The sequence below is a fragment of the Notechis scutatus genome, unplaced genomic scaffold, assembly GCF_049901735.1.
Source record: "Notechis scutatus isolate UNSWTSFEM ecotype Mainland unplaced genomic scaffold, rNotScu1.2 NSCUSCF51, whole genome shotgun sequence".
In the NCBI taxonomy this organism is placed as follows: domain Eukaryota; kingdom Metazoa; phylum Chordata; class Lepidosauria; order Squamata; family Elapidae; genus Notechis; species Notechis scutatus.
This window is the reverse complement of record NW_028263161.1, coordinates 58,366-82,103: the sequence shown is the minus strand read 5'-3', so window position 1 is coordinate 82,103 and position 23,738 is coordinate 58,366. Positions and strand designations below refer to the sequence as shown.

At 47.8% G+C, this 23,738-nt stretch overlaps 3 protein-coding genes across 6 annotated transcripts in view; 1 reads left to right on the top strand and 2 right to left on the bottom strand.

Annotated features, from left to right (window-relative positions):
* Window positions 1-1,418, bottom strand: part of LOC148128481 (GTPase IMAP family member 2-like) — an 8,268-nt gene extending 6,850 nt beyond the window's left edge. The window contains exon 1 of one of the 2 annotated variants that reach the window (XM_087949015.1): window positions 1,199-1,418. In XM_087949015.1, coding sequence (XP_087805141.1) covers window positions 1,199-1,231 — 33 coding nt within the window. In that variant the 5' untranslated portion in view covers window positions 1,232-1,418. The remainder of the gene's footprint in view (window positions 1-1,198) is intronic. The other variant, XM_087949016.1, reaches the window with a different exon arrangement.
* The window catches only part of LOC113431544 (GTPase IMAP family member 7-like), a 35,182-nt gene extending 19,495 nt beyond the window's left edge, over window positions 1-15,687 (top strand). Inside the window, exons 1-3 of one of the 3 annotated variants that reach the window (XM_087949017.1) lie at window positions 8,614-8,713; window positions 11,731-11,785; window positions 14,169-15,687. In XM_087949017.1, the coding sequence (XP_087805143.1) occupies window positions 11,767-11,785; window positions 14,169-14,830 (681 nt within the window). In that variant the 5' untranslated portion in view covers window positions 8,614-8,713; window positions 11,731-11,766 and the 3' untranslated portion in view covers window positions 14,831-15,687. Of the gene's footprint in view, window positions 1-8,613; window positions 8,714-11,730; window positions 11,786-14,168 lie in introns of those variants that run through there. The other 2 variants (XM_087949018.1, XM_087949019.1) reach the window with 2 other exon arrangements.
* Window positions 1-23,738, bottom strand: part of LOC148128480 (vomeronasal type-2 receptor 26-like) — an 88,147-nt gene that overhangs the window by 51,240 nt on the left and 13,169 nt on the right. The window lies entirely within an intron of this gene.

The following is a 23,738-nucleotide window of genomic DNA, read 5'->3' as shown; positions in this document are numbered from 1 at the left end:
GGAGGGAGGGAAAGAGGGAGGGCGGAACAAAGGAAGGAGGGAGGGAGGGAGGGAGGAAGGAGGGAAGAAGGAAGGAGGGCGGAACAAAGGAAGGAGGGAAGGAGGGAGAGAAGGAGGAAGGAAGGAGGGAAGAAGGAGGGAGGGAAAGATGGAGTGGCGGAACAAAGGAAGGAGGGAGTGAGGGAGGGAGGGAGGAAGGAAGGAGGGAAGAAGGAGGGAGAGAAAGATGGAGTGGCGGAACAAAGGAAGGAGGGAGGGAGGGAGGGAAGAAGGAAGGAGGGAAGAAGGAAGGAGGGAAAGAGGGAGGGCGGAACAAAGGAAGGAGGGAGGGAGGGAAGGAGGGAGGGAGGGAGGGAAGGAGGAAGGAAGGAGGGAAGAAGGAAGGAGGGCGGAACAAAGGAAGGAGAGAAGGAGGGAGGGAGAGAAGGAGGAAGGAAGGAGGGAAGAAGGAGGGAGGGAAAGAGGGAGGGCGGAACAAAGGAAGGAGGGAGGGAGGGAGGGAGGGAGGAAGGAAGGAGGGAAGAAGGAAGGAGGGAAAGAGGGGGACGGAAAGAGGGAGGGCGGAACAAAGGAAGGAGGGAAGGAGGGAGAGAAGGAGGAAGGAAGGAGGGAAGAAGGAGGGAGGGAAAGATGGAGTGGCGGAACAAAGGAAGGAGGGAGGGAGGGAGGGAGGGAGGAAGGAAGGAGGGAAGAAGGAAGGAGGGAAAGAGGGAGGACGGAAAGAGGGAGGGCGGAACAAAGGAAGGAGGGAGGGAGGGAAGGAGGAAGGAAGGAGGGAAGAAGGAAGGAGGGCGGAACAAAGGAAGGAGGGAAGGAGGGAGGGAGAGAAGGAGGAAGGAAGGAGGGAAAAAGGAGGGAGGGAAAGATGGAGTGGCGGAACAAAGGAAGGAGGGAGGGAGGGAGGGAGGAAGGAAGGTGGGATGGAAGAAAAGAGGAAGGAGGGAGGAACAAAGGAAGGAGGGAAAGAGGAAGGGAGAAAGAAGAAAGAAAACCAGGAAGGACAGAAGGAATGAGGGTGGCAGGAAGGAGAGGAAAAGGAGGAAGGCAGGAAGGAGGGAGGGAGGAAAGCAAGAAAGAAAGGAGGGAGGGAAATAGGTCAGGGAGGGAGGGAGGAAGGAAGGAAGGAGGAAGGGCGAAAAGGAGGGGAAGGGCCGGGACCCCCCTTGGAGACAACCCCCTTCTTCTCTCCCATACCTACCTGGCTAGAGTCGGCCAAGAACTGGTAGGCCATTTCGGTCTCCTTCCTTCCTTCCTTCCTCCTTCCTTCCCTCCTTCTTTCCTTCCTTCCTTCCTTCCTTCCTTCCTCCTCTTTCTCCTTTACTTCCTTCCTTCCTCCTTCCTTCCTCCTCTCTTTCTCCTTTCCTAACTTCCTCCTTCCTTCCTTCCTCCTCTTTCTCCTTTCCTAACTTCCTCCCTCCTTCCTTCCTTCCTTCCTTCCTTTTTCCTAACTTCCTCCTTCCTTCCTTCCTTCCTTCCTTCCTTCCTTCCTTCCTCCTCTCTTTCTCCTTTACTTCCTTCCTTCCTCCTTCCTTCCTCCTCTCTTTCTCCTTTCCTAACTTCCTCCCTCCTTCCTTCCTCCTCCCTTCCTTCGTTCCTTCCTTCCTTCCTTCCTCCTCCTCTCTCTCCCTTCCTCCCTTCCTCCGTCTACTCTTCCCTTCTCTCTCTCCTTCTCCTTCCTTCCCTTCCTTCTCTCCCCTTCCTTCCTCCTCTGTCTCCTTCCTTCCTTCCTTCCTTCCTTCCTCCTCCTCCTCCTCCCTCCCTCCCTCCTCTACTCTTCCCTTCTCTCTCTCCTTCTCCTTCCTTCCTTCCTTCTCTCCCCTTCCTTCCTCCTCTGTCTCCTTCCTTCGCTTTGCTCCTTCCTTCCTTCCTTCCTTCCTTCCTTCCTTCCTTCTTCCTTCCTTCCTTCCTTCCTCCCTCCCTCCGTCTACTCTTCCCTTCTCTCTCTCCTTCTCTTCTCTTCTCTTCTCTTCTCTTCTCTTCTCTTCTCTTCTGTGGAAAAATAAAACATCAATCTCTTTACAGAATCACAGAGTTGGAAGGGACCCTCAGAGGTCATCTAGTCCAACCCCCTTTCCCAAGGCAGGAGACCCCTGACAGAGTCACAGACAGGAGGGACCCTCGGAGGTCATCTAGTCCCACCCCCTTTCCCAAGGCAGGAGACCCTGACAGAGTCACAGAGATGGGAGGGAACCCTCGGAGGTCATCTAGTCCAACCCCCTTTCCCAAAGGCAGGAGACCCTGACAAGAGTCACAGAGACGGGAGGGAACCCTCGGAGGTAATCTAGTCCAACCCCCTTTCCCAAGGCAGGAGACCCTGACAAGAGTCACAGAGACGGGAGGGAACCCTCGGAGGTAATCTAGTCCAACCCCCTTTCCCAAAGGCAGGAGACCCTGACAGAGTCACAGAGACGGGAGGGAACACTCGGAGGTCATCTAGTCCCACCCCCTTTCCCAAGGCAGGAGACCCTGACAAGAGTCACAGAGACGGGAGGGAACCCTCGGAGGTAATCTAGTCCAACCCCTTTCCCAAGGCAGGAGACCCTGACAAGAGTCACAGAGACGGGAGGGAACCCTCGGAGGTAATCTAGTCCAACCCCTTTCCCAAAGGCAGGAGACCCTGACAAGAGTCACAGAGACGGGAGGGAACCCTCAGAGGTAATCTAGTCCAACCCCTTTCCCAAGGCAGGAGACCCTGACAAGAGTCACAGAGACGGAGGGAACCCTCAGAGGTAATCTAGTCCCACCCCTTTCCCAAGGCAGGAGACCCTGACAGAGTCACAGAGATGGGAGGGAACCCTCAGAGGTCATCTAGTCCAACCCCTTTCCCAAAGGCAGGAGACCCTGACAAGAGTCACAGAGACGGGAGGGAACCCTCAGAGGTAATCTAGTCCAACCCCTTTCCCAAGGCAGGAGACCCTGACAAGAGTCACAGAGACGGGAGGGAACACTGGAGGTCATCTAGTCCCACCCCCTTTCCCAAGGCAGGAGACCCTGACAGAGTCACAGAGATGGGAGGGAACCCTCGGAGGTCATTTAGTCCAACCCCTTTCCCAAAGGCAGGAGACCCTGACAAGAGTCACAGAGACGGGAGGGAACCCTCGGAGGTAATCTAGTCCAACCCCTTTCCCAAGGCAGGAGACCCTGACAGAGTCACAGAGACGGGAGGGAACACTCGGAGGTCATCTAGTCCAACCCCTTTCCCAAAGGCAGGAGACCCTGACAGAGTCACAGAGACGGGAGGGAACCCTCGGAGGTCATCTAGTCCCACCCCTTTCCCAAAGGCAGGAGACCCTGACAAGAGTCACAGAGACGGGAGGGAACCCTCGGAGGTCATCTAGTCCAACCCCTTTCCCAAGGCAGGAGACCCTGACAGAGTCACAGAGATGGGAGGGAACCCTCGGAGGTAATCTAGTCCAACCCCTTTCCCAAGGCAGGAGACCCTGACAAGAGTCACAGAGATGGGAGGGAACCCTCGGAGGTCATCTAGTCCAACCCCTTTCCCAAGGCAGGAGACCCTGACAGAGTCACAGAGATGGGAGGGACCCCTCGGAGGTCATCTAGTCCAACCCCTTTTCCCAAGGCAGGAGACCCTGACAAGAGTCACAGAGACGGGAGGGAACCTCAGAGGTCATCTAGTCCAACCCCTTTCCCAAGGCAGGAGCCCCCTGACAAGAGTCACAGAGACGGGAGGGAACCCTCGGAGGTCATCTAGTCCAACCCCCCTTCTTTCTCAAGGCACTAGACCTCCTACCACCCCTTGTCTTTCGGGGGTGAGGTTAGGAAAATGAGGGAGGTTTGGGGGGGGCGGTTTGGGGGGGGGAGGGAGGGGGTCGTCTCTGTTGGATTATTCCATTAGGCTGGCCGGAGGGGGGGGAGGGTCCCCAGTGCCAATGGACAGGTAAGGCAGGCGAGCCCCCTCCCCCTTGCAGAGCCGGGGGATGAGGGCGGGCCCAAAGACCCTCAGAGGTCATCTAGTCCAACCCTCTTTCCCAAGGCAGGAGACACCCCCACCCCTCAACCCCACCGTATCTACGTCCCTAAAAGACCCCAGGGTGGGGGGAGTTAGACTCCGGGGAGGGAGGGAGGGGGGTGTCTCTCTCTCCTTGAAGACCCCCGGGGGGAGGGGCTAAGTCTCTTAGCCCCTCCCCCAGGAATCTTCCTCCTCCTCCTCCTCCCCCCCCACAAGTCCTCGGATCTACGTCCCCTCTTCTGGTGAGGGGGGGAGGGGGAGGGCCCGAAATGGGGAATGGGGGGGCTAAATCCCTCAAGACCCCCCCTATCTCCGTCCTCAAAAGACCCCGAAGGGTGTGTGTGTGTGTGTGTGTGTGTGTGTGTCTGTGTGTGTGTGTGTGTGTGTGTGAAGTCCCCCTTCACCTCTGGAAAGGGGCTGCGGACCCTCCTTGTCCTGCTTTGCGTCCGATCCGGCTCCTTTCCTCCCCCTCCCCCCCACCCACCCACCCCCCCCCCCCCCACGGCCTCTCCCTCCATCTCTCTCCCCCTCCTCCCTCCCCAGAAAGAAAGAGAGAGAGAAAGGAAGTTAGAAGAAGGAAAAAGGAAGGTAGAAGATAGATAGATAGATAGATAGATAGATAGATAGATAGATAGATAGATAGATAGATAGATAGATAGATAGATAGATAGATAGATAGATAGATAAGATAGAAAAGAAAGAAAGACAAAAAGAAAGGAAGGAAGGAGGGTAGAAGGAAAGAAAGGAAGAAGATAGATAGATAGATAGATAGATAGATAGATAGATAGATAGATAGATAGATAGATAGATAGATAGATAGATAGATAGATAGATAGATAGATAGATAGATAGATAGATAGATAGATAGATAGATAGATAGATAGATAGATAGATAGAAAAATAGATAGATAGATAGATAGATAGATAGATAGATAGATAGATAGATAGATAGATAGATAGATAGATAGATAGAAAGACAAAAAGAAAGAAAGACAAAAAGAAAGGAAGGAAGGAAGGTAGAAGGAAAGAAAGGAAGGTAGAAGATAGATAGATAGATAGATAGATAGAGAGAGAGAGAGAGAGAGATAGAAAGAGAAAAAGAAAGAAAGACAAAAGAAAGAAAGAAAGAAAGAGAAAGGAAGGTAGAAGGAAAGAAAGGAAGGTAGAAGATAGATAGATAGATAGATAGATAGATAGATAGATAGATAGATAGATAGATAGATAAAAAAGTAGGTAGAAGATAGATAGATAGATAGATAGATAGATAGATAGATGAGAAAGACAAAAAGAAAGAAAGACAAAAAGAAAGGAAGGAAGGTAGAAGGAAAGAAAGGAAGGTAGAAGATAGATAGATAGATAGATAGATAGATAGATAGATAGATAGATAGATAGAAAGACAAAAAGAAAGACAAAAAGAAAGGAAGGAAGGAAGGTAGAAGGAAAGAAAGGAAGGTAGAAGATAGATAGATAGATAGAGAGAGAGAGAGAGAGATAGAAAGAGAAAAAGAAAGAAAGACAAAAAGAAAGAAAGAAAGAAAGAGAAAGGAAGGTAGAAGGAAATAAAGGAAGGTAGAAGATAGATAGATAGATAGATAGATAGATAGATAGATAGATAGATAGATAGATAGATAGATAGATAGATAGATAGATAGAAAGAGAAAGGAAGGTAGAAGAAGGAAAGAAAGGAAGGTCGAAGATAGATAGATAGATAGATAGATAGATAGATAGATAGATAGATAGATAGATAGATAGATAGAAAGATAGATAGAAGAAAGAAAGAAAGAAAGAAAGAAAGAAAGAAAGAAAGAAAGAGAAAGGAAGGTAGAAGAAATTTCCGCCCGATCGGCTCCTTTCCTTCCCCCCCTCCCGCGCCTCTCCCTCCATCTCTCCCCCCCCGCTCCCCAGGCCGGCTGAGACCCCCGCCCTCCCCCCTCCCCAAACCCCCGCCCTGCCTTTAACCTGAGTCTCTCGGGCCAAAAGATGAAGCGAAAGCTTTTCGGGGCTGCGTTGTCCGGAAAGTCCCGACGGGGAAACGCCGCCTCGCCTGCCCGCCCCTCCCTCTTCCCTTCCTCCCTCCCCCCCCCGTTGGAGGCGGGGCGGGTGAGTTCTCCGAGGGAGGGGGGAGGGGAAAATGTGGGAAGGTCGGACTAGAGGACCTCCGAGGTTCCTTCCCACTCTTTTATTCCCTCAGGGTCTCCTGCTCGGGCAGGGGTCAGACTATTGGACCTCCGAGGTACCTTCCAAGTATTATTCTGTCAGGGTCTCCTGCTCGGGCAGGGGGTCGGACTAGATGACCTCCGAGGTCCCTTCCCATTATTATTCTGTCAGGGTCTCCTGCTCGGGCAGGGGGTCGGACTAGATGACCTCCGAGGTCCCTTCCCATTATTATTCTGTCAGGGTCTCCTGCTCGGGCAGGGCGTCGGACTAGATGACCTCCCCAGGTCTCTTCCAACTGTCTAATTTTCTGTAAGGGTCTCCCGCTGTTGAGGACGGGGTTAGACTAGAAGACCTTCCTGGATCCCATCCAGCTTTCTCACTGTGTAACGGTCTCTTGTTTGAAGAGGGGTCGGACTAGATGATCTCCAAAGGTCCCTTCCAAGTATTCTTCTGTCAGGGTCTCCTGCGAGAACACGGGGTTGGACTAGAGGTCCCTTCCAACTCTTGTTATTCTGCAAGGATCTCTGGCTTGGGCAGTGGGTCAGACTGGATGACCTCCAAAGGTCCCTTCCATTATTCTGTCAGGGTCTCCTGCTCGGGCAGGGTGCTGGCTATTTGACCCCTGAGATCCCTTCCAATTATTATTCTGTCAGAGCGGGGAGGGGGGGTCAGACTAGATGACCTCGGGGAGCCGTGGCGGAGGGCGAGGCTCGCGCCTCGCAGGCAAACAAGAGGAAAGAAAAGCGGGGGGAGAAATGGCCGCTTTCCCTCCAGTCACGTGATTTCCCAGCCAAGCAGCCGCCCCGAAACGCTTTCGCTTTCGCCGTCCCCCCCTCCTCCCCCCGCCGCGCCTCTTCCAGTTCGCGCAGGCGCAGAGAAGCCAGGCTGGAAGTGTGGCTGGCGGAGCTTTCGCCGTCCCCCACCGCGCCGCTTCCAGTTCGCGCAGGCGCAGGAGGCCAGGCTGGGGAAGACGGTGTTTAGCACGGGGGTGGGGGTTGGACTAGATGACCTCTGAGGTCCCCTTGCGACTCCCTTGTCCTTCCTTCTCTTCTTTTTCTGATCTTGGCCTCCTTGGCTCACTTTCCTCCTAAGGAAACCCAGGCAGAGAGCAGGATGACAGAAGGACGGAAGAGTTGGAAGGGGGGCCTCGGAGGTCCTCTAGTCCAACCCCCTGCTCCAGCTGGAGACCCTGACAGCATCGCCCTGTTGGAAGAGACGGAGCCGGAAGGGGGCCTCAGAGGTCCTCTAGTCCGACAATCCCCCCCACGGCCGCCCAAGCCTCTTTTGGGTCGGGATTCTGACCCACCTCGTGTTTGGGGAGGGGTCTCCTCGGAAGTGGGAGGGAGAGAGAGGGGAGGGAGGGAGGGAGAGAAAAAGAAAGGGGAGGGAGAAAAAGAGTGAGGCAGAGAAAGGGGGAGAGAGAGGGAGAGAAAGGGAGAAAGGGAGAGAGAAAGAGTGTAAGGGAGAGAAAGAGAAACTGTGAGGGAGAGAGAGAAAGAGTGTGAGGGAGAGAAAGAAAGGGGGAGAGAGAAAGAGTGTAATGGAGAGAAAGAGAAAGTGTGTGAGGGAGAGAAAGAGTGTGAGGGAGAGAAAGAAAGGGGGAGAGAGAGAAAGAGTGTAATGGAGAGAAAGAGAAAGTGTGTGAGGGAGAGAAAGAGTGTGAGGGAGAGAAAGAAAGGGGAGAGAGAGAGAAAGAGTGTAATGGGGAGAAAGAGAAAGTGTGTGAGGGAGAGAAAGAGAGAAAGAGTGAGGGAGAGAAAGAAAGGGGTAGAGAGAACGAGAGAGAGAAAGAATGTGAGGGAGAGAAAGAGAGTAAGAGAGAGAAAGAGTGTGAGGGAGAGAGAAAGAGGAAGGGAGAGAAGAGAGAGAAAGGGACAGTGTGAGGGAGAGAAGGAGAGGAAGAGAGTGAGGGATGGAGAGAGAGAGAAAGACAGAGGGTAAGAGAGAGAGAAAGGGGGAGAGAAAGGAGTGAGAAAGAGTGTGAGGGAGAGAGAGAAAGACTGAGAGAGACAGAGAGAGAGAAAGAGAATGGGGGAGAAAGAGAGAGGAAGGGGAGAGAAAGGGAGTGAGAAAGAGAGTGTGAGGGAGAGAGAGAAAAGAGAGAGAGAAAGAGAATGGGAGAGAAAGAGACAGGAAGGGGGAGAAAAAGGGAGTGAGAAAGAGTGTGAGGGAGAGAGAGAGAGAAAGACAGACAGAGAAAGAGGAAGAGAGAGAAAGAGTGTAAGGGAGAGAGAGAGTGAGGGAGAGAAAGGGGAGAGAGAGAGAAGAGTGTAAGGGAGAGAAAGAGAAAGAGTGAGGGAGAGAAAGAGAGAAAGAGTGTGAGGGAGAGAAACCGAGAGTAAGAGAGAGAAAGAGATAGAGAAAGGGACTGTGAGGGATAGAAAGAGAGGAAGAAGGGGAGAGAGAGTAAGTGAGAAAGAAAGGGGAGAGAAAGAGAAAGAGAAAGTAGCCAAATTGGGGGAGGAGCTGGGATGCTGGGAGTCTCCTCCCCCTCCCGCCCTTTCGGCGCTCCCAACTCGAGTTCTGCGTGGCGATCCGGCGGGGAGAGACGGAGGAGGAGACGGAGGAGCGACTGGCGGAGCTCTGGTGGCCCCTCAAGAGAAGCAGCGGAGTGGTCGCGGAGAGTCCTCCCCGTCCCCCGTCCCCGAGAGGCACTCAGGTTGCTCTCTCTCTCTCTCTCTCCTAAGTCCCCCTCCCCTCCAGCAGGCAAGGGGGGGAGGAGGAGGAGGGGGGGGGTGTGGAGGCTCCTCTAACTGGACTGCCCAGCCCCCTCCCCAAATTCCCCCTCCCTTCCCAAGGAGGGGAGAAGAAGGGGGCTGCTGGAAGGGGAGGGCAGAGGAGGGTGGGTGGGGGTTGGACTACAAGACCTCCGAGGACCCTTTCAACTCTGGGATGCTCTGCTTGAGCGGTAGGGGAGGGGTTGGGCTAGGTGACCTCCCAGGCCCCTTTGGACTGTTTGGTCTGTAAAGGGGCTGGGAAGGAGGAGACTTCCTCCTTTTGGGTTGTTCGCTTTGACCTCCCTTTTTCTTTCCTTCCTTCCTTCCCTCCTTCCTTATTTCCATCCCTCCTTCTTTCCTCCCCTTCCTACCTCCTCCCTCCCTTCCTCTTCCTCCCCTCCCTCCTTCCTCCCTTCTTTCCTTCCCTCCTTCTTTCCTCCCTTCCTATTTTCCTTCCACTCTTCCTCCCTCCCTCCTCCCTCCCTTCTTTCCTTCCCACCTTCTTTCCTCCCTTCCTATTTTCCTTCCACTCTTCCTCCCTCCCTCCTTCCTCCCTTCTTTCCTTCCCTCTTTCCTCCCTTCCTATTTTCCTTGCCCTCTTCCTCCCTCCCTCCTCCCTCCCTTCTTTCTCTTCCCTCCTTCTTTCCTCCCTTCCTATTTTCCTTCCACTCTTCCTCCCTCCTTCCTCCTTCCCTTCTTTCCTTCCCTCCTTCTTTCCTCCCTTCCTATTTTCCTTCCACTCTTCCTCCCTCCCTCCTTCCTCCCTTCTTTCCTTCCCTCCTTCTTTCCTCCCTTCCTATTTTCCTTGCCCTCTTCCTCCCTCCCTCCTCCCTCCCTTATTTCCTTCCCTCCTTCTTTCCTCCCTTCCTATTTTCCTTCCACTCTTCCTCCCCTCCCTCCTCCCTCCCTTCTTTCCTCCCTTCCTATTTTCCTTCCCCTTCCTCCCTCCCTCCTCCCTCCCTTCTTTCCTTCCCTCCTTCTTTCCTCCCTTCCTATTTTCCTTCCCCTCTTCCTCCCTCCCTCCTTCCTCCCTTATTTCCATCCCTCCTTCTTTCCTCCCTTCCTATTTTCCTTCCACTATTCCTCCCCTCCCTCCTTCCTCCCTTCTTTCCTTCCCTCCTTCTTTCCTCCTTCCTATTTTCCTTCCCCTCTTCCTCCCTCCCTCCTCCCTCCCTTATTTCCATCCCTCCTTCTTTCCTCCCTTCCTATTTTCCTTGCCCTCTTCCTCCCTCCCTCCTCCCTCCCTTCTTTCCTTCCCTCCTTCTTTCCTCCCTTCCTATTTTCCTTCCCCTCTTCCTCCCTCCCTCCTCCCTCCCTTATTTCCATCCCTCCTTCTTTCCTCCCTTCCTATTTTCCTTCCACTATTCCTCCTCTCCCTCCTTCCTCCCTTCTTTCCTTCCCTCCTTCTTTCCTCCTTCCTATTTTCCTTCCCCTCTTCCACCCCTCCCTCCTCCCTCCCTTATTTCCATCCTTCTTTCCTCCCTTCCTATTTTCCTTCCCCCTCTTCCTCCCTCCCTCCTCCCTCCCTTCTTTCCTTCCCTCCTTCTTTCCTCCTTCCTATTTTCCTTCCCCTCTTCCTCCCTCCCTCCTTCCTCCCTTATTTCCATCCCTCCTTCTTTCCTCCCTTCCTATTTTCCTTCCACTATTCCTCCCCTCCCTCCTTCCTCCCTTCTTTCCTTCCCTCCTTCTTTCCTCCTTCCTATTTTCCTTCCCCTCTTCCTCCCTCCCTCCTCCCTCCCTTATTTCCATCCCTCCTTCTTTCCTCCCTTCCTATTTTCCTTGCCCTCTTCCTCCCTCCCTCCTCCCTCCCTTCTTTCCTTCCCTCCTTCTTTCCTCCCTTCTTATTTTCCTTCCACTCTTCCTCCCCTCCCTCCTTCCTCCCTTCTTTCCTTCCCTCCTTCTTTCCTCCTTCCTATTTTCCTTCCCCTCTTCCTCCCTCCCTCCTCCCTCCCTTATTTCCATCCCTCCTTCTTTCCTCCCTTCCTATTTTCCTTGCCCTCTTCCTCCCTCCCTCCTCCCTCCCTTCTTTCCTTCCCTCCTTCTTTCCTCCCTTCCTATTTTCCTTCCCCTCTTCCTCCCTCCCTCTTCCCTCCCTTCTTTCCTTCCCTCCTTCTTTCCTCCCTTCCTATTTTCCTTCCCCTCTTCCTCCCTCCCTCCTTCCTCCCTTCTTTCCTTCCCTCCTTCTTTCCTCCCTTCCTATTTTCCTTCCCCTCTTCCTCCCTCCCTCCTCCCTCCCTTATTTCCATCCCTCCTTCTTTCCCCCTTTCCTTTTTCCTTCCCCTCTTCCTCCCTCCCTTCATTCCTTCCCTCCTTCTTTCCTCCCTTCCTATCTCCTCCCTCCCTTCCTCTTCCTCCCCTCCCTCCTTCCTCCCTTATTTCCTTCCTTCTTTCTTTCCTCCCTTCCTATCTCCTTCCCTCCCTTCCTCTTCCTCCCCTCCCTCCTCCCTCCCTTATTTCCATCCCTCCTTCTTTCCTCCTTTCCTTTTTTCCTTCCCCTCTTCCTCCCTCCCTCCTCCCTCCCTTATTTCCATCCCTCCTTCTTTCCTCCCTTCCTTTCTCCTCCCTCCCTTCCTCTTCCTCCCCTCCCTCCTCCCTCCCTTATTTCCATCCCTCCTTCTTTCCTCCTTTCCTTTTTTCCTTCCCCTCTTCCTCCCTCCCTCCTCCCTCCCTTATTTCCATCCCTCCTTCTTTCCTCCCTTCCTTTCTCCTCCCTCCCTTCCTCTTCCTCCCTCCCTCCTCCCTCCCTTATTTCCATCCCTCCTTCTTTCCTCCCTTCCCCTCTTCCTCCCCTCCCTCCTTCCTCCCTTTTTTCCTCCCCCTTTTTTCTCCCTGGCTGTTTGGGGAGAGAAATTCCGGGCTGATTCCAGAGTTTTGCTTTTCCTACAGAAACTTCTAGATTGGCGCTGTGAAATTTTTCCGGAAATGTCTGGAAATATCCAAGGTAATTTTTTTTGGGGGGGGCTGCAGCGGGGGTTGGGTAACAGCTGGGGTCCCTGGTGGGGTGGGGAGGATGGGCTATGGTGGCCTCAGACTGGGGAAGTCAGGCGATTCGGGCTCCCGGAACTCCTCGGCTTTACGACTGGCCCAACGTTTCGGTCGTTAAGTGAGACATTGAAGAGAGTTTTGCCCCACATTATAATTTTTCTTCCCGCCGTTGCTAAGTGAAACTCAGGGCTTTCCCCAGAGGGGAAGTGTCCAGGTATCCTCGATTTACAACCAAAATGGAGTCCAAAATTTTTCAGTCGTTAAATGAGACATTTTTTGAAGGGAGTTTCTCCCCCGGTCGTTAAACAAATCAGGCTTCCCCATTGAAATTTGTGCGGGTCAAATACACACACACACACGGACGGATGGATGGATGGACCGACGGACGATGGCTGCCACCGTCGCAAATATGAAGCGGTGGCCAAGCGTCTGAATTTTGATCGGGTGATGACGGGGAATGGGTCAACGGTCATGAGTGTGAAGAAATGGTCGTAAGTCCTTTTTGCCATCGTAACTTTGGACAGTCGAGGAAGGAAGGGTGGTTAAGTCGAGGACTGCAAGCTTAAGATCCCTACAAGAATCTGATCTACTAACAGTCAGGGGGGAAATGGGCGGAAGATAAGAAAGATAGATAGATAGATAGATAGATAGATAGATAGATAGATATGATAGATAGATAGATAGATAGATAGATAGATAGATAGATAGATAGATAGATAGATAGATAGATAGATAGATAGAAGAGGTGATGATAGATAGATAGGAGAGTATGAGAGAAGAGGATAGATAGATGATAGAGATAGGATGGAGAGAAGAAGAGAGATGGATAGATGGAGATAGATAAATAGATAGAGGATATATAGATAGAAAGATAGATGGAGAGATAGAGATAGATGGAGAGGAAGATGGAGATAGATAGATAGATGTAGATAGATAGAAAGATAGATAGATAGATAGATAGATAGATAGATAGATAGATAGATAGAGATAGATGGAGAGATAGATATACATAATAGATAGAGAGATAGATAGATAGATAGATAGATAGATAGATGATAGATAGATAGATAGATAGATAGATATAGATTGAGATATTGATATACATAATAGATAGAGATGAAAGATAGATAGGTAGGTAGGTAGGTTGGTAGATAGATAGATAGATAGATAGATAGATAGATAGATAGATAGATAGATAGATAGATATAGATAGATTGAGATATTGATATACATAATAGATAGAGATGATAGATGGAGGTAGGTAGGTAGGATAGATGGTAGATAGATAGATAGATAGATAGATAGATAGATGAGAGATAGATAGATAGATAGATAGATAGATAGATAGATAGATAGATAGATAGATAGATAGATAGATAGATAGATAGATAGATAGATAGATAGATAGATAGATAGATAGATAGATAGATAGATAGATAGATAGATAGATAGATAGATGGAGAGAAAGAGATGGATAGACAGATGAATAGATAAATAGATGGAGATATATAGACAGAAAGATAGATGAACAGAGAAATAGTAAAGATAAATTGATGGAAAGATAGATGGAGAGATAGAGATAGATGGAGAGATAGTTATACATAATAGATAGAGATAGATAGATAGATAGATAGATAGATAGATAGATAGATAGATAGATAGATATAGATAGATATAGATGAAGACAGGTTGATATAATTGGAGAGATAGATGGAGAGAATGGGAGAGAGATATGGAGAGATAGCTATAGATGGAGATAGATAGATAGATAGATAGATAGATAGATAGATAGATAGATAGATAGATAGATAGATAGACAGACAGACAGATAGATAGATAGATATAGATGAAGAGATAGATGGAGAGAAAGAAATGGATAGACAGATGAATAGATAAATAGATGGGGAAAGATAGATAGAAAGATAGATGGAGAGAGAGAGATGATAAAGATAAATAGATGGAAAGATAGATGGAGAGATAGAGATAGATAGATAGATAGATAGATGATAGATAGATAGATAGATAGATAGATAGATAGATAGATAGATAGATAGATAGATAGATAGATAGATAGATCAAGTGGCAGGAAAATCAGGAGATTTAGTCAGTTCAAATGAGTATCAAGATTGATTGCAACCTTAAGCTCCCTACAAGAATCTGACCTACTAACGGTCAGGGGTGAAATGAGCGGGAGATAAAAAAGTAAGTCAAGGTGGGCTGGATTGAGGTCGCTTGTGAACACACAGGGATTCTTCACTGATGACGCCTTTGACCCGGGTAATCTACAGTACTCCTGACCGGTCCCCCTTCTCTCTTCTCTTCCCGCTTTGGGTTTGTAGGGCCCGAACGGCGGATCGTCCTGGTGGGCAAAACCGGCACGGGGAAAAGCGCGGTGGGCAACACCATCCTGGGAAGCCCGGTCTTCGAATCCAAGATGTCGTTCGTCTCCGTCACCCAGACTTGCCAACGGGAGGAGGCCCTACTGAACGGCCGAAAAGTGGTGGTGGTGGACACGCCGGGCTTCTTCGACACGGCTCGTACTAAGCTGAAAACCTCGAATGAAGTGAAGAGGTGCATCAAGTTTTGCATGCCGGGCCCCCACGTCATCGTGCAAGTGATGTGCCTGGGCCGCTTCACCCAGGAGGAGAAGGACGTGGCGCACTTGATCAAGGAGATCTTCAGCTTGAAGGCCAAGGATTACATGATCATCCTCTTCACCCGCAAGGAGGACCTGGAGGGCAAAACCCTGGAGAAGTTCATCGCCGAAGGCAACGCGGGCCTGAAGGAGCAGGTGTACCGCTGCGGCGACCGCTTCCTGGCCTTTAACAACAAGGCTGAAGGCGCGGAGCGTGAAGCTCAGGTGGGCCAGCTGATGGCCATGATTGACGCGCTGGTGGAGAAGAACCGCGCCGCGCCGTGCTACACGGAGGAGATGATGAAGGCTGACAAGGAGCACTCGGCCAAAAAACGGGACTTGTCCTGGCTGTGTCCTTTGCTTTGAGGGGGACGGCGGCGAAACGCTGGGGGCCAGCTTCCAGGCGCCGCAACGGCAACTCCACGGATTGTCTTTTGCTCGGCTCATCCCGCTTCAGCTTTCCGCTTCCCCCACAGGAGAGTTTCATGGCGGAGTTTCCCTGAGCTGATTCCATCTCCCGAGAAGCTGGTTTCTCCACGGGGTTGAAAGGGGTCCCTCCTTCCTCCCTTCCTTTCCTCATTGCTTCATTCCTCCTTCCTTTCTTCTTTCCTCCCTCTTTTCCTTCCTTCCACCTTTCCTTCCTTCTCCCTCCCTCCCTCCCCATCTCCTTCTTTCCTTCTCCCTTCCTCCCTCCTTCCTTATTGTTGTCCCTCCTGCTTTCCTCCCTCCCTCCCCATCTCCTTCCTCCTTCCTTCCTTCCTCCATTATTTCTCTCTCCTTCTCTCCTCCCTCTCCCCATCTCCTCGCTTTCCTCCCTTCCTTCCCACCCCACCTCCTCCCTTCCTCCCTCTTTCCCTCCCTCTGATTTCCCTCCATTCCTCTTTCCCCCCCCTCCCCGTCTTCCTTTCTCTCCTTCCTTCTTTCCTCCCTCTCTCCCCATCTCCTCCCTTTCCTCCCTCCCTTCCTTCTTCCTCCTTCCCTCTCTCTTTCTTTCCTCCCTCCCTCCCCATCTTCTTCCTCCTTCCTTCCTTTCTCCATTATTTCTCTCTCTCCTCCTCTCCTCCCTCTCCCCATCTCCTCGCTTTCCTTCATCCCTCTTTCCCTCCCTGGGTGAACATGCTTGCACTTCGCAAAAATTCAGCAGCAGGTACCCGTGCACCTTTATTATTATTAAATTTGCAATAAATAAAATCATAACATTAAAATAAATAAAATAAAATTCATCATATTTACTTTTAACATAATGTGCCATTCTAATAATAGTTAATCAAATTGCTTTTATGAAGGTGTGATCTCTCCTTATCTTAGGCTATACTGCACTACTAGCTCGATACCCGTGCTTTGCTACAAAACTATGTGAGGATTTTTGTTTGTTCCGGGGGGTGGTGGTGGACTGGATGACCTCCAAGATACCTTCCAACTCTTCTTATACTGTCATTCTGTAAAAAGTCTCCGGCTTGAACAGTCCCGACTCTGTCCTTCGGTAATCGGGCTGTGACCGTCCAAAATGGGAGTCGGTTTGTGAGCATCTGAATTTTGATCCCGAGGCCACGGGGGCTGCTGCGACGGTCCCGAGCATGAAACGCACATTCCGTAAGTCCCTTTTCTTCCAGTGCCGTTGTCATGCGGAATGGTCACTAACTTCACCTCTTGTTAAGTCGAGGACTGTTAAGCCTGGATTCCCCAACGGGTGTTAAGGAAAACAAACTAAACAGAATGTGCAGCGAAGTCAGATAGGAAGACAGGTAAATGTGTGAGATAAGTTTTCTAGTTAACACTCAGTAAAAATACAGATACGCTTGTGCTATCAAAAATATAGTTTATTCCATTTAAGAATTATAGCATAGTCAAATAAACGGTCCGTTAGTCATATATCAATTTCAGTCAAGTCTTGTCGGGGATACTCTATTTGCAAAAGTCCGTGTTGAATAGCCAATGTCAGTACACTTACAATAAATCTGTCCAATCTTTATCTTCTCTCACGCAGTCATCAATCCATCCATCAGTAAGCCAGAGAGAGAGGGAGCTGCAATTGCCTCGCTTCTTATATAGTGCTTTTACAACCACTCCCTTAATTACATTCTTGCAGTTAAAGTTACACACACTTTAACTAACAGACCATGATACCATATTTATTATTTTTACCCAAACCAGTTAGGGTAAACAATGTTATCCCTAACATTCTCCCCTTTTGGGTAATAATAATAATATTACAATAATATAACCATTTACACCTTTAAATCATAATTGTCACAACTCTCTTTAAATTTTACAATGCCTTGAGCTTTTGTAAACTGATCTGCAATATTTTCTTCCGTCATGCAGTACTCAAGTTTAATTAGACCATTTTTAACAGATTCTCTAACATTTAAGTATCTTAAATCAGTATGCTTTGATCTAGTCTTTACAGCAATATTAGTAGCTAATTGTATAGCTGCCTGGTTGTCCTCGTACACAATAATAGATTCTTTAACAGTTATACCCATGTCTAATAATAACTGTTTGTACAGAATTAAGTCAGTGCATAGTAATGACAGACATGAAAATTCTGCTTCCATAGTTGACAAGCTAATATGCTGTTGTCTGATTGACCTCCACCCTATTAGTGTCTTACCAAATAATATAGCCATCCCAGATGTTGATTTTCTAGTATTTATGTCAGTTGCAAAACTTCATCCCTCCCCGACAGAGGAGGCACTAAGATTCAAATCACTTTTTGGCTCTAGATACAATGCATGATGCATTGTTCCTTTAAGATATCTTAAAATTCTCTTTAATGCTTGCCAATGACATTGATGTGGATCATTATTATATCGTGCCAGCTGATTAATACTATAAGCTATATCTGGCCTAGACCAATTGCTTATATATGATAAGCTACCAATCAAAGATTGATATATGGTCTTATCAAATTTGGGACTTTGAGCATCAATTTTGCAAATTTCCTGACTCATTGGAGTCTTTGCAGGCTTACAAAGTTCCATTTTATATAATTTAATTAATTGGCAAATTTTATCCTCTTGAGATATCTTAAATCCTTTTGTGGTTTTGTTAATTGTCAATCCTAGATACTTTTTAATTTCACCTAAATGCTTTAATTTTATCCTTTTGGCTAATAATGAAATAATCTCAGTAGCTTCATTATTGGTCTTAGTAATCAAAGCAATATCATCTGTAAATAATAACAATAATGACACCGTTCCATTATTTTCTCTTTTAAACATACATGGATCTGCTAAACCAGATTTAAACCCTATATTGTTTAATTCTTTCACAATATATTGGTTCCATTCATAGCCAGATTGTTTCAATCCATATAAACTCTTCTTGAGTTTCCAACAATCATTGCTATTTACTTTATTATCATTTATACCAACTGGTTTTTTCAAATATATTGTATGCTGCAATGGTGCATGTAGATATGCAGTTTCTACGTCTAAATGGTTAACTATATAATTATTCTTAGCTGCCCACACTAAAGCTGCTCTTAAAGTTGTAGCCTTAAGATTTGGTGCAAATACCTCATCATAATCAGATATATTTTGGTTAAATCCTTGTGCTACTAATCTAGCCTTATAAGTTACTTTCCCATTATTTCCAGTCTTTACTTTAAATATCCATTTGCACCCAATGGATTTTTCTCCTGGAGGTAATTTGGTTTCTTCATAAACCTTCATTTCCTTTAATGAATTTAACTCATTTTCCATTGCTTTTTGCCAATTCTCCTGTTCCTTAGCAGGATACATCTTAAGTTCATCTATGCTAGTAGGAACTTTATTTACTTGGCAAACAATACTCGCCTGATATCTTTCAGGTGGTCTGGTTATACGTGTTGTGCGTCTAGGTATAACAGGACTTACAGGTGGACTTTCCTTTATTTCCTGTTCTTGACTATCTATCTGTTCTTGATCAATTATTTCCTCTTGATCTGATTCTATTTGCTCTTCATGGATTTCTTCTTTAATTGGACTTTTCTTATAACTAGTCTTTTCTTTCTGCCTCTTATAGGGTTCTATAATAACATCATTATCTGAATCTTGCTCTAATCTATTCCATCCTATATGTTCTAGGAATTGTGCACTAGCACTGCAGTATACTCTAGATGTACCTGGTTCCCAGAATCTATAAGATCTATGGTCTGCTTGATATCCAACAAAAATTAATCTTTTTGCTCTATGTTGTCCTTTGTGCCTGAGTTGTGTAGGGATATGCACCCATGCTGGTGCACCAAATGTGTGAATATAACTCAAATCAGGTTTCCTACCATGCCACAGAGTGAATGGTAATTCACCTGTTGTTGAATTAACAACATTGTTTAATATGTGATTCCCACACATTATAGCTTCTCCCCACAAATTGTCAGGTAATCCAGAATCAGATAACATTGTCCTTCCCATTGATTGCAGTGTTTGACCTCGTCTCTCTATAAATGCATTATGTTGAGGCCTATATGGTGCAGACTTTTTATGTTGAATACCTGCCATTCTAAGTCTATTCTGGAATTTATTATTTGTAAATTCCGTACCATTATCTGTTATAAGAGTTACTAATTTCTTTTTAGTTTTCCTCTCTGCAAATTTTAACCAATTAAAGAAATTTGTATACGTTTCAGTTTTTCTCTTCATTAAAAAACAGAAACCATACCTAGAATAGTGGTCCATTATGCTTAGTATGTATCTAGCACCACCTACACTTGGCTTTTTAGGACCTATTATATCGGCAAATACTACCTCTAAAGGCTCTTTGGTAGTAAATCCATCAACTCTATTTGCCGGTATAACTTTGCTTTTGTTTTGATTACAAGCAGAACATTGCAAATACTTATTACAAGGTTTCAAACTTATTCCTTTAGATAGTTGAACAGTTCTCTTAATCATTTTAAAATTTAAATGACCTAACCTTCGATGTAACAAGTGAATACATTCATCATGAGGTTTCTTATTTTCATAAACTGTGTTAGCCACATTTAAACCATTATCATTTAACACATATAAGTCACCTCTTAAAGATGCAGTAATTTTCTTATCTTCTTTTTCAATTAAACAGGTATCTCCCCTAAAGGTAACTATGTATCCTAATCTAACCAACATTCTAACAGAAAGCAAATTAAATTTAAGTTGAGGTACATATAACATTTTTATGTTCTCCTTTATACAAGAACAATGAGCTATACCTTCACCTTTTGCTTTAAGTTTCCATCCGTTTGCCAATGAGATATGCTGTGAACTCATGGACATTTTTACAAATTTTTTGTTATCATTTGTAATACAGTGGGACGCACCACTGTCAACCACCCACAAATTATTTTTTACAACTCCATTACTATACATTGCTAACTCATAATTCTTATTTCTTCTTTGATGGCTTACAGCATTCTGGCTTGCATTCTGGCGCTTTGGTTTCTTACAAAATCTTGCAAAATGTCCCTCCACAATTAAAACACTTTTTAATTGCGAATGCAGTAGGAGATTCATTATTTTCCTTTTGAGGTTGCTCCCTCCTTAACTGATCTCTTTCAAGCCTTCTTCTGGCCTCTTCAATCAATCTGCCAGTGATATCAGTTAAAGTTAGGCTTTCTTTAGGCAATATTTCAAGGGAAGTTACGTAGTCATCAAAACTTTCGTCTAATGAGGATAGAATTATGTAGACCTGGTGTAGTTCAGAGAAAATTAACTCCTTCTCATGAAGTTCTTGGAAAATGCTTTTCATAGTGTTCAAATGACTCAGCATATCACCATTCTTTTGGAGATACGTGCGGAAAAGCTTCCGTGTTAGATTTATGTGAGCACCAACGTTATCTCGGACATAAATCCTCCTCAGTTTTTGCCAACACCCAACAGCTGTTTGCTCTCCGCGTATATGAACAAGTTGTTGATCAGTTAATGTAAGTCCTATGATGCAAAGTGCTTGTTCATTTTTCTGTTTAAATTCTTCTATCTTCTGACTATCTTCCTCATCTTCAGGATCCCATTCTTCTCCGTTTGGTGGGTTTTCAATTATGTTCCACAGACCTTCTCTTCGTAGAAGTAGACTACATTTCATAGACCATGAAACATAGTTTGTTCCATCCAGCTTGGATATAAGGGACAAACTTTGTAGACTGACTTGTGCCATGTTTCACTATATGGAAATAAAAATATAATTGATAAAACACAGCTGTCTGTTTACTGTAACGTGTAACAACACAAAATCTCACTTTTTACATAAACCTGTTTTTATCCTAGTTAAACTGACTTTGCAGTCTCTCTGGGCCCATAACCAGTGTTAAGCCTGGATTCCCCAACGGGTGTTAAGGAAAACAAACTAAACAGAACGTGCAGCGAAGTCAGATAGGAAGACAGGTAAATGTGTGAGATAAGTTTTCTAGTTAACACGCAGTAAAAATACAGATACGCTTGTGCTATCAAAAATATTGTTTATTCCATTTAAGAATTATAGCATAGTCAAAATAACGGTCCATTAGTCATATATCAATTTCAGTCAAGTCTTGTCGGGGATACTCTATTTGCAAAGTCCGTGTTGAATAGCCAATGTCAGTTCACTTACAATAAATCAATCTTTATCTTCTCTCCATTGAGAAATATCAACACTCCCGCAAGAACGCAGTCATCAATCCATCCAGTAATTAGGGATCAGTAAGCCAGAGAGAGAGAGCTTCTCGCTTCTTATATAGTGCTTTTACAACTACACCCTTAATTACATTCTTGCAGTTAAAGTTACACACACTTTAACTAACAAACCATGATACCATATTTATTATTTTTACCCAAACCAGTTAGGGTAAACAATGTTATCCCTAACACTATCAAAAAGCCCACCTCTGAGGGAGGAGCCTTCTTTGGGATTGGCTGGGAGAGCGGCTCTGGCATCACAGGTGGGGGACAGGTGGAGCTCCCAGGTGAGCCCTGGGCACCTGCAGGCCAGGTGGGGCTGGTGGGGTCCAGGGAGGAGGGGAGGTCAGCCTGGGGCCCTGCTGTCAATTTCCCCCTGGGGCAGCCAGGGGCTTCTTCCTCCTCCTGCTCTGGAAAGTGGGGCGCCCCCTGGAGGGGGCTCCCTCTGGCATTGCTGGGCAGGGTGGGGGGATCTTCCCCATGGGGGCCCAGGGCAGGTGGGGAGTGAATGGGGTGAGGGTCCCCAGGTTGCATCTCTTGCCAGGTTCTGAGTATGGTGTGCCAGCTTTGCACCTGGCAGGTGGGGCTGCTGTTCCCTCAGGTGTGAAGCCCACCAGCTCCTGGTCCCGGCCAGAAGGAAGGGCCGAGGCCAGAGGAGAGTCTCTTGGCCCTTTCAGAAGTCAGAAAACGGCCTTCTGGGCGGCAGGAGACCCCAAAATCAGGGAGGTCAGGCTGAACCCCTGGAGCTCTGCCCCCCCGAATGTCCAGCTCATTTCCCTCAGAACCCCGAAGGGGCTTCCAGGCCATTTCTTTCCCAGGGGGGCAGAGGAGGAAGATGGACAGAAGGAGGGAAAAGAGGCAGGAGGGGAATCGGGTGGAAGGAGGAGGAGGAGGAAGAGGAGGCCGGGAGAAACTTCCCTGCAGCTCTGCCAGGACTTATCAGGGAATCCTCCTCTTCCCTCCCTCCTCTGATGGTTTCGCTCTTTCCTGGCAGAGGGTCCTCGACCTACAGCTGTTCCATTTAGTGACCATTCAATGCCACAGTGGCACTGAGATAGGTGACTTAGGGCCCCTTTCCACACTGGCGGCCCTGGCAGCCTCCCTGGGGTCCCAGGATTTACATTTAGACAAATGTCTCACATGTATGATGGCCACAATGTCCCCGGGTGTGTGTCACATGATCCTCTTTCGCGAGCAAAGTCAGTGGAGAAGCCGGATGCACCTAAGAACCGTCTGGCTGACTTAACATCTGCAGTGATTCGCTTAGCAAACAGGGCCAGAAATGTCATAAAGTGGGTCAAAACTAATTTAACAACCGTCTCCCCCAGCAACACGAGTGTTGGGCTCCATGGTGAGGACTTCCTGCCTTGTCTGTCTGGAGGTCTCAGGGCTGCCTTTTGAGGCCGCCTCAAGGGCTTCTCCAGGCTGCCCTGCGTTGGGCGCCCCACCTCTCTTCTTGCCAGGCCCCCCAAGAAAAGGGGTTGGGGGGCACCTGGAGGCCCCAGGTCTTCTGGTTGTGGGGATGCGGTGCTTATAGTGGGCTCTGCGGCCCCTTCGGCCTCCCCACCTCTGAGGCTCTTAAGGTGCTCTTGGGGGTCCCTGTGTCCCCACCCCCCGTGGTCGTCCAGCCCCTCCTTAGAGACCTCCAGGTGGGATGAACCCTCCACCTTCCCAGGGAGGCCATTCCATGCCTGCAGGTCTCTGCAGTTCCTGGCTGGTCTTTTCCCCCCTCTTGGAGACCCCTGGAGAACTGGGCTCATGGCAGGAAGAGCTCAGTCTTGGATTCTGGAAGTGCCACTCACAAAGTGTCACCTTAGATATTCCAACCAAGTTGCTTTTTTAGGATGTTCTACATTTAATGGAGGAACCTCAATATCTTTATTAGCAAGTGTGGGATGAAGGGCAACATTTTGTAGAGGTTATCAAGCTGGCTGAGAAAATGACCCCAAAGACACTTCCTCAGACGCTCCTCTGGAAATGACCATCAAATATTTAATTTGGCCACCCTGCTCTCCTCCATTGGATTCACCAACATTTTAATTAATGTATTTGATGAAGGGAGGAAGGAAATGTCCCTTAGAACCAGGGATGGATTTCTAAGACCATAGAACAAGGGTCTTCAAACTTGGCAAGTTTAAGGCTTGTGGACTTCAACTCCCAGAATTCCTGAGCTAACGTGACTGGAAGGAGGAATTCTGGGGGTTGAAGTCCACAAGTCTTAAAGCTGTCAAGTTTGAAGGCCCCTGCCATAGAAGATCACAGGGTCCATGGGGCCTTGGATTTTGGGTGTGTCCACGTGAGGTGGTCTGAGTTGAGATGGATTAAAATAAAGATTTTTCTAATTGTCTATCTGGAAATGAATCTAGCAGGACAGATTTGTCACATTTTGGAATAAACCTCTCAAAGGAGAAAGGGGCCATGAGAGCAGGAGGGCAAAGAGCCTGAAATTATGCAGGGACACACAAGGCCTAAATCTTAGGCCAAGCCAGGAATTCTCTACATTCAGGGCTTCCTGGCTCAGGACAGGACATAATTCTGCATTATTCCTTGTGTTTTTCCATTCACTGGACTGGTTTCCAAGGTGGCAGCTGGAAAACTCCCTGGGGAGCCAAGAGGGAGGAAGAAATAAATCCCCAGATTTTCCCTTAATTATAGGGGGGAAG